This window comes from Pollachius pollachius (genome assembly GCF_949987615.1).
Source record: "Pollachius pollachius genome assembly, chromosome: 14".
Classification (NCBI taxonomy): Eukaryota; Metazoa; Chordata; class Actinopteri; order Gadiformes; family Gadidae; genus Pollachius; species Pollachius pollachius.
The window spans coordinates 1,490,800-1,500,799 of NC_136947.1; the positions used below are offsets into that span (position 1 = coordinate 1,490,800).

Sequence of the window (10,000 nt, forward strand, 5' to 3'; positions counted from 1 at the left end):
CACCGTGCCGTTGTCCCCCGACGCCCCGAAGAAGTGCCGGGGCCTCTTGAGGAGCAGGGGCACGCTGGTGTGCGACACCACCCTCAGGGTGGTGCGCTGGCCCACGTCGCCCTCGAAGCCGTGCGCCGGCGCGTTGTTCATGCGCCACACGCAGGCCGAGCGGTCGATGCTGGAGCCCGCCCCCTGGCCCAGCACCTGGCCCGAGCTGGACACGATGCTGCAGAGGTCGCACTGCAGCTTCAGCGGCTGCAGGGGAGGGGGAAGGATTAGGGAAACCGGATAAACGCGAGCGTCGACGAGCAAATCCCTGCGATTTCGGTGTTGCCTGATTTGAACGTGAATCGTTTTTTTGGGGGGGTTTTATTATTTATAAGCCAGAAGCGTCAGAATGGTCTAGAATGAATGAATGGCTTCCGTCCCGCAGAGGGCGCTATTTAGTGTGTTCGCCTGTAGTCAAATCACGTCGACGGCGTTCTGTTCAGTTCGGCCGCACTCATTCAAGATAAGATGGCGCTGGCGAGGATTTCAGAATCGTATAATGTTGGACAAATATATCTTATTAGTGTTGTTATTTGTTGACCTGTCTTGTTTGATGGGTGCGCCGCAGCAACAAAGACCAATTCTCACACGGCACGTTGAATCAGCGTTAAAAATGCCTCTGATTCTGTACAGTATGATTACAAACCACATGAAGCCAACTATGGATCCATTTGTCCAGGGACATAGCCCCAGCATTATACATTCCTGTCTCCGATATGCAAACCTCTGAATTATCTTCACCCCAGATAGCTTTGTCCTGTTTAAGGCACTTTCAGAAGAGGGTCCAATGCCCCTTTGTCCCTCTTTTGTTCCATCCAAATGAAACCCGACTTCAGGATTACATGCTGTAATCTTGTAATATCATCGCAGTGTAGTTAAAATGATGAATCATGTAGGAGAGTCAGCAAAAGAGCAGTTTGTCTTGCCCCTTGCAAATGGGTGTTGCATGATGTAGCGCAAAATTGAGTTCTTAAACTGTGTGTGTGCGTGTGTGCCCTTTTGATATTTTCATGTTTTTACCCCCTTAGATTAATGTCACTGCTTTTAGAAAGAGCAGTGATTACACTAATGGAATCTGGACTCGTCAAGGTCACAAAGGGCTTATGAAGAATCCATCAAGCTTGGATTTTTACAAATAACCAAGTGTCTTAATGCACCAGTGTCTTTCTTACCCTAGATAATAAATGTTGACCACTCCACCAACTGAATATGTTTGATGTACACTCTCCCCACTCATAACAGCAGGTAAACAATCTCAACATGTCGGAAATTCTCGTTACCGTCTGGTAGATCCGCGTAATTGACGGATGTGCAATTAAAGATAATACGATTCCTGTTTTCAGGGATTCAGCCATGCTCATATTTTTCAATAATGTTAATAGCTCAAAATGCCACCATTTATCCGCAGATATTATAATCAGTTCTCTACCACCATGACCCAAACAACACGCAGCCCTTTTAGAATGCAGTGTGCAAAGAACAGCAACCATTTGAAAGGACTTTGGACATCTTGGCATCCCCTCAGGGCATTCTGACATCCCATGCATCATGGAAATATGAGTTTATTCTTCAGTGAACAACAACAATCACACCTGCCGTTGCTCTATTCAAAGCTTTGTGAAGTTTTTAAAGGCGACTGTCTGTCTGTCCGTCGTTCTGAGTTGGAAATGGGAGTTGAACTCAATGGTCGCCAATACAGTTGATTTAGTTTAGATCGAGCCAAACCTAAGTTAATTATAATGCAGAAATACAAATAAAAGGGGGGGGGGCTAGGAGTAGTGTCATGACTAAGCCTTGCGCAATCATTTGCTTAATGGAGAATGGCGATACTCTGTACAGTACGCAATGTAACAGTAAAAACCTCTGGCAGAAACCTTTTATTTTCCATTCTTTTTGTCCTGCACTCAACAAGAAACGTTTGATCCACAAGCGAGGGTCCCGTGACTCACTTAGTATGGATAACTGATTATATTACGCCGTCCCCCTGTGCAGCCTGCACTACCCTGAGACCGCTCCTGGGCCCGCTGTAATGGATGCATGGAAGGCAGACGCAGAGTACAGAATACACATACAGCATCCATCAACCCCCGTCACCAGATGACGTGTGTGTGTGTGTGGACTCCGTCGAGCGGCCCCCGGCTCAGAGACACTTCAGAGACCCTCCTTTGACGTTCCTGCTGGCGTGATGCGACCGGCAAACCCGCATATAACCCATCGCATCAACGAGCAGCGAGGGCGGCTCGTACGGCCAGCCGTTCATCGCCACCTATTAGCGCTGCCCAGGTGCCGTTGAGCAAGGCACCGAAGCGGAGCCTGCTCAGCCGCGCGGAGCTAACCGGCGGACGTTCGTTCTCCCGTCGTAAATGTGCGCCAATCCATAAGGCGCTCTAACCTCAGCTGTTGTGACGTGATTCATGGCGTGGGGGGGGGGGGGGGGGGGGAGTTGAGAGTGTACCGGTGCACAGAGCGTGAAGCACAAAGCCTTTTATAATCACCGTCGTTTAAACCCCCACTTATTAATCACACCGTCTAACGGCCAGACCCACACATAGCCGGCGGTGTTAGTGAATTAAAAGAGTTTTGTTTCCCTTAGCATGCAGGGCGACGGAACGCTCTACAATACCGCAGTGAGTGCTTGACCTTGCCTGTTCGTTAGAATGCTCCCAAACTGAATTCATTAATAAGCGATAATTACTTCACTAAAGCACCAAATGCCTCCCTAGGATTTTAATAGATGAAGGGGAGAAAAAGAAGAATGAAAAGCTGGAATTAGCTTTCGGGGCTTTGAAAGCGGAGCACGGTATAGTTCCAAGCATGGCACTCTTACTCCAGGCCTGGGCGCCCGTGACTAATGATCTGATATTTTATGAATCACATTTGATCTTTTTTAGTTACTTTATGTTGTAAGTAATATTGGAAAAACAATACCCCTGGATATATAGTCTGTACGAAAAAATGAAAGCCCTCGAAAACAAAATGTTACCCAAGATGAAGACATTTGAGAGAGATAGAGAGAGATAGAGAGAGAGAGAGAGAGAGAGAGAGAGCGAGAGAGAGAGAGAGAGAGAGAGAGAGAGAGAGACAGAGAGAGAGAAATCAATGCTTGTCATTGCACAATATTGCATGAATTGTATCTGAAAACTGTGTACGTATGTGTGTGTTTTATTCAACATTTTATATTCCAATGAACTCATGTTCAACGTTAACGTTAATTATGCTTTTACCTAGTCTAGCATGTTATTATTTTTTAATGAGAGCAGAAGCATACTCAATACTAATGTTAATGACTAACACCTACTCATATTGTTAACATCAAAATAAATCATTCGTTTGGAAAGTAAACAACAGTTTTTGAGTTAGTTGTATTACTTTTAAAATGTTTAATGATTCAGATTGATGTACTTTAAAGGTAAATACGGTGCCAGAATGCATATAACAGCATTAAAATAGAGCCTGTCTATCCTTAAACAAGGATGAACCCGCCCACCGCTTACCTCGGGCCCCCGAGGTAAGCGGTGACGGCCCTCAAATCCTCCCAGCGCCCCTGGCCCCACACATCATAGAGCCGGAACGTAATCCACCTCAGAGCACCGTATCTGAGGGCCTAAAGGGGGCCGACGGAACCGACCGCATCGGCGGACCGCGTGCGTTTCTTCAGTGTTTCTCTTACAACAGACGCTTGTTTTCCTTTCTTTTCGTAGCAGTCTGGGTCGCCAGCGGATTCCTCATTAAAATGATCAACAAAGTGATCCGCGGTTCGCTACGCCCGTGTTTTCATTCCCAGCGAGAACTACTGTGAGGGTTTTGAAATGAAACACAAGCGTTTCCTGTTTGAAGTCCTGCGTGCGCGGGCGAGTGGGGCGAGACAAATGGCCTCCATTTGTCTCGCCCCACTCGCCCGCGCACGCAGAGAGAGAGAGAGAGGCTCGGGCGAATCAGGGAGAATCAGGTGGGTTTGGCGTTCAGTCAATCCGTAGGTAGGTGGTCAGGTGATCCACTACTCACCCCCCCCTCCCCCCGGGACAGGGACCTGACGCTGCGGTCGATCATCAGGAAAAATTGCCCCGCTAGTCAGAAGGAAACGATCGGCTGCCGTCCCACGGGGTGTTTCACTTTGGCGCGTAACAACGGCGGGATGGATCCGAGCGGAGCGACCGCAGTACCGCCCTAATGGCTCCAGACATCACCTTGACCGTCCGATACGTCCCCCCCCCCCCCCCGCCCACACTCGCCAACTCATCACAAAACCCCCTGGACGAGCCCTTCACGACAACACGGACATCGAGGCCAATCAGTGCCGCCGCCTCTACCTCTTCCTCCTCCTCCCCCTCCCTCCCACGTATCCATCACCAGTCTCTCCCCAGCCTCCCTCCCTGCTGCTAAAATGAAATAAAAGGGCCTGGTTCCTCTTCAGTGGCCGCTCTGCGGTCCAGGTGGGATACATCTCCGGGGGGGGGTTGAGTGATGTTAGAGCAGGCAGGGCTCGGGGCAGCGTGCCAGCGGGAGATGTCTGATCTTGTGCGCGGGGGGGGGGGGGGGGGGGGGGGGGATTCAATTGCGTTTTTGGGATTGGTGTGGGCGGTGCCCTCGGGAGATAGAGGGAGATGAGAAGGGAGGGGGAGGGGAACGTGGGGGAGGGGTAGGGTGGGGGGGAGGCACCGATCAGGATTCGTGGAGAACCCGGCGTTCGATAACCCCGTCGACTGGGAAATATGGCGCGCATGTTTCTGTTTACAAAATCCATGTTGTGTTTTTTTTTTTCTTCTGGGCCCTCCCCACTGAGCGAGGAGCTAATACTCTCCCGTCTACACTCCTGCCTCCAAGTTCAATTTCCCCGTTTTTTTCCTGCCCACCCAGCCAGCCACCGTCCCTGATTAGCAAACACGCGGCTGCTGGGTTTTACATTTTGATGCGGTGGGGAATTAGCAGGCTTTGATATTTCAATTTCCATAAATTGCGCGGGGAGAAGGCGGCAAGGCGCAGCGGTGGTTCGACGGGAGCAGAAAGGAGTCTTCGGACAGGGGGGGCTCGGATTCACGTGCGAACCCAGAGACTTCAAACTGCCTTTTTTCCAACCCAATCACAAAACGCTGCGATAATAAGTAAAGAAAAACAAGAGGAGTTGCTCTTGTGGCTGCTGTAGCTGAATGAGGTTTGTAGCGCGGAGGTGAGTCTGGTATGATGGCAGGTCTATTGCTCATACAAAGCCGTGGAAATCACTTTGTTTGGTGAGGAATACCAAGTGTTATATTGATAGGAATAGAAATATAATGTTGCAATATAAATGCGTGTGTGTGCGTGTGATTGTGTGTTCGGTTGATGCTGGATTCGCCCACTAGTAGAGTTAGAAGTCAAATAATTTCATCACCAATATGCCTGCACTCCACATTTCTGAATTGGGCTGCAGACCACATTTCAAGGGCGAACCTCATTTGAAAACGAAATAATACCAACACCGAGAAACAGCTACTCCTGCAGGCATATAAAATAAGATACTTTGTTAATCCTGGACGGCAAATTTGGAAAAACATTATTTCCATATGAGGCGGCATCTATTTTCACATTAGCTATTCTCTGGCGTCTTCACGCTAGCTGACGAGCTATCCCTCGCCCAGAGACGTGTCATAAGAACCAGCACCTCGAGCCTTTTGAAGAGGTCCTGTTCACAGAGCTGCAGCGTGCACATAAGTCGAGCAGTGCTGCGGCTAGCGTACATGCTAAGGATCGGCAACCGGGCGTCCATCATTGTTATTGTTTTGTCCAAAAGCTTTGATTTGTTTTGACCTACGAGCCGAACATCATAGACACTGAATATTTATTTTCTATGAAGAATTCTAAGAAAATAAGAGGGGCTAGAACTGTATTATTTGAGCTATGTCCTTGTTGTTTAGGATCCTTAGGATCCCATTTGTTTGCTTTTTATTTTATTTCTTGCATTTTGTTGCTCATTATTTTGTTAGTATTCTTTTTAACATGTTCAAAAATAAAAAAAAAATAAAAAATGCCGACACATCTGCCTGAGCAAGGACCAAGAGTCAGGATGTCGAGTGTCTTGCGCCTACCTCCTGCTTGGGCACACTCAGGTAACCCGTGTGGGGTCTGGAGGCAGGCTGCTGCGGGCGGGAGAACATCCAGTGGCTGCTGAAGGTCTGTCCGAACACGGGCTGCAGCAGGACGTACGGCTTCTCCGAGTAGTTGACCACCAGCACCAGGAGGGACACGGCCACGCCCAGGCTGATGGCGATCACCGCCCGCCGCTGCAGGGGGAGACACACGGAGAGACGGCCCTGGAACTTTAGGTCTTTTTTTGTTTTTCGTGTTTATGTAAGAGAAATTGTTGATTTATGCTTATTTTCGGATTTACATTTCATCACTTCCATGTTAACATTCTTCTTTTTTGCTTTGATGGAGAGAGAGAGAGAGAGAGAGAGCGAGAGAGAGAGAGAGCGCCACACCGCTTCATTGAACATCATCGCACGAGCTGTATCTGAAAACTATGTATGCGTTTGTGTGTGTTTTATGCAACATTTTATATTACAATAAACTCATGCATAAATGATCCTTTTACCGAGAGATAGAGTCGGAGAGAGATAGAGATGGTAGATGTGTGCATCAGCAAAGGTCACGTCAACGCTAGTTTATTTTTATAGCAATAAAAAACTGAAAAGGTCTCCCCAGGCCTAAAGATTCAAGCTCAAGTCTCCTCTACTCTTAAATCCTCAAGGGAAAGACCAAAATACTCCCGAAGTCCAGTGAGAGAATGAAGGAAAACTTGAGACTGAACAAGGGATAACAAACGCATGTGGTACAATACAAGCGGGCAGACAGAGATAAAAGGACAATGAAATAGAAAGCAGTGAACGTCAAGTCAAGTGAACTTTTTATACAGGCTTGGTTTGGACCTGAGCTTCTCAATGGCCAATGGGTGAAAAGCTAAACCCCCCAGCTGTATCTATGAGTCTATATTGCTGAATGATAATATAAAATTGAAAGAGGGCAGGCAGGATATAGTTTAAAATAAATAGTGCAGTATTGGGCATTTAAAGTTATAGACCAGGACTAGTTTCTAAAGAATGGCCCTCTCTCTGGTCCTAATAAATACTATATTATAAAGTCCCCTTGGGCAAGAGATTGGAAAATATGTTCAGTGGTGGACAGTTTAAGGTTCTGTAGGTAAAAGTAAGAAACGGACCAGACGTTTAATTGGCTATAGCTCTTGGTTGTGCCTAGATTAGATCACCTCGTCTAGGTAGATCCAGATTCAGGGCTTTTGCTCAAACTTGAAATCTTCCTTCCTCTGCCTATATTTGGGCGTACTGTAGGAGGAGCTTGTGACTGGAGACCACTTATCATTAACTGCTCATGAAAGCAAAAAATGAGCAGTTAAAAAAAGTGCACTTTCTCAAATAACTGAACGTGTCCAAGAGTTAGATCTAATCAATATTTCCAATTAAAGTTTGACCATGAGTCCTGAGTCCTATTTCTGCTTTGTGCTTGGGCTTTTATTGATGACACAGGCTCTTGAACGGCCCATGGGCCATTCACAGCTGTGTTTTTTTTTCTCTTCTTCTCTTTCCTTTATGTCTGGCCAATTCTGTGACCTTGAAGAAGTTGCAACAGCTGAGCTGGCGGATCATCACAGAAACTGCCATGGTCTTATTTATTCGAGAAGATTTGATTTTGATGCACATCAGCCACCATCATCCACTGCTCTGTTTGGCCATCTGCGCGGCGATAATAATCGCAGTGAGCGTTGGCCTGGGCTCCTCCTGTACCCCCTCGTCCGTAGAGCGGTCAGCGATCGGCTGACGGAAGGAGGAATCCACCCCAGTGGGCAGAATGCTAACGCAAGCTAACGTCACGGATAATGGATGGCAGCGGATAGCGGGTCGAGGGGGGAAAGGTGTCACGAGGAGACGCTATTGGCAGGCCTCAAACAAGAGATCAATGCAGAGGGAGTGCGAGAGAGAGAGAGAGAGAGAGAGAGAGAGAGAGAGAGAGAGAGAGACTGCGTAGAGGCAGCGGCGAGGACTGCTGCTATACATGTTTGCTGCAATGTCGCCGAACCCGAGGCTACCTGAGTACTACGAGGCAAGCACATGTTTTGGCTTACTTCAACCCATTGTTGATCGAATTGAAATGTTGGGTAAGGGGGAGAACACTCCAGGTTTCCATTAAAGGGTGACCCAGCACATCTTACCTTTGAAGTTTACAGTTTTTTTCTCCCTCCCAAAGATGATTGAACCTGTGCTTTAGGTGTACATTAGTGTGACAGCCAGCTCAAGTGCACAAATGACACCAACACCACCACCATCACCACCATCAACACCACCACCACCACCACCACCACCACCATCAACACTATCACCACCACCGCCACCACCACCGCCACCGACACCACCACCACCACCACCACCACCACCACCACCGCCTCCATCAACACCACCACCACCACCGCCACCACCGCCTCCATCAACACCACCACCATCAACACTACCACCACCACCACCACCGCCACCACCACCACCACCATCACCTCCACCACCACCACCACCACCACCACCATCACCACCACCACCATCACCTCCACCACCACCATCACCTCCACCACCACCACCACCACCACCACCACCACCACCACCATCACCTCCACCGCTACCACCACCACCACCACCATCACCACCACCACCATCACCTCCACCACCACCACCACCACCACAATCACCTCCACCACCACCACCACCACCACCACCATCAACACCATCACCTCCACCACCACCACCACCACCACCACCACCACCACCACCACCAGCAGCACCACCACCGACTCAGATCTCTGCACATCAAACGGCAGTAACGTTGTGTTGTAGGCATCGCTCCCTATACAGGGAACATCAAATGCATTGTGGGAGGGAGAGGATGAGAGGATGGCCATCTGCAGCAGGCTACATCACACAGCTAGTTGCTGCTATAACAAAGCTGTAATGCAAATTTTAAATACTTTTGATGTTGATGGAGTTTGATTCCCCCCTCCCCCACCGGGGACAAAAATAATTTGAATATGAAGTTGCACTGTGTTGCGCTATTGAACCAATGTTTTTTTGAAACCACTTTGTTTGTCTGTGTCCATTCATCGCTACATCAATTGAAGCTAAGCTTATTACAAGGCGTCCTCCAACTTTAAAACCGAAGGAGGAGTTTGTACGCCCTGTAACTAGGACGTTAGGGGGCACGTGGTCAAGACGTTGGCATAAGCCAGCACACCCTGATGGACGAGCAGGAGAGCGTTTGGTTTAAGCCCCTAGCTCTATTAATATCACATGAACTGGGTGCTGAATGAATGCGTGTGCTTATTGATGTGCAATGTTTACTCTCCCCCTTCTCACCCCCCTCCGGCTCCAGCCGTGTCCTTGGCTGCCTCGGCCAACTGCCACGCACAAAAAGATAACGCAAAGTTTGGAGACGTATTTGTTACCAACACACACACACACACAAAGAAAAGAATTCTTTGTGTGTGTGTGTGTGTGTGTGTGTGTGTATGTCTGTCTGTGCTCGTGCGTTTGTACAGGGGGGTGTGTATGACTACACAACAAACTGGGTGCATCCACTAAATAACAAACTCTTCACTTAAAACCCTGTTTAAAAAGATTTCATCAATGAGTCTGAGGGGCTGGGGTGTCAAGAACGAGCGGTTCGTTTTGACAGCTCTTGGATGCCCTCACAGCGTGTATTATTTATCTCACCCATTTTCTCTTGTCACATTTCCTCCTTTACTTAGCGATATTGAAGCTATTCTCCGGCTTAAAGGTTTCGCTCTATCTAATGATGTATCCGTTTTTCTGACGATGATAAAGGACGTGTTTCCCTACCTACGGCGGAACAAAGGCAGCGCGGCCGTCAAGCGGCCTTACCAGTCAAAAGCAATCTTTTAGGAGAAGTGTTTGAGAAGAAACGTGCAGAT

At 48.3% G+C, this 10,000-nt stretch overlaps 1 protein-coding gene across 1 annotated transcript in view; it reads right to left on the reverse strand.

Moving 5' to 3' along the window:
• st6galnac3 (ST6 (alpha-N-acetyl-neuraminyl-2,3-beta-galactosyl-1,3)-N-acetylgalactosaminide alpha-2,6-sialyltransferase 3) overlaps positions 1–10,000 on the reverse strand; it is a gene marked incomplete at its 3' end in the record, with an annotated part of 45,244 nt that overhangs the window by 20,683 nt on the left and 14,561 nt on the right. Inside the window, exons 2-3 of the mRNA XM_079750462.1 lie at positions 6,102–6,296; positions 1–246 (exon numbers count right to left, since the gene is read on the reverse strand). The exon at positions 1–246 is cut by the window's left edge and continues 170 nt beyond it. Of these exons, the coding sequence (XP_079606588.1) occupies positions 1–246; positions 6,102–6,296 (441 nt within the window). The remainder of the gene's footprint in view (positions 247–6,101; positions 6,297–10,000) is intronic.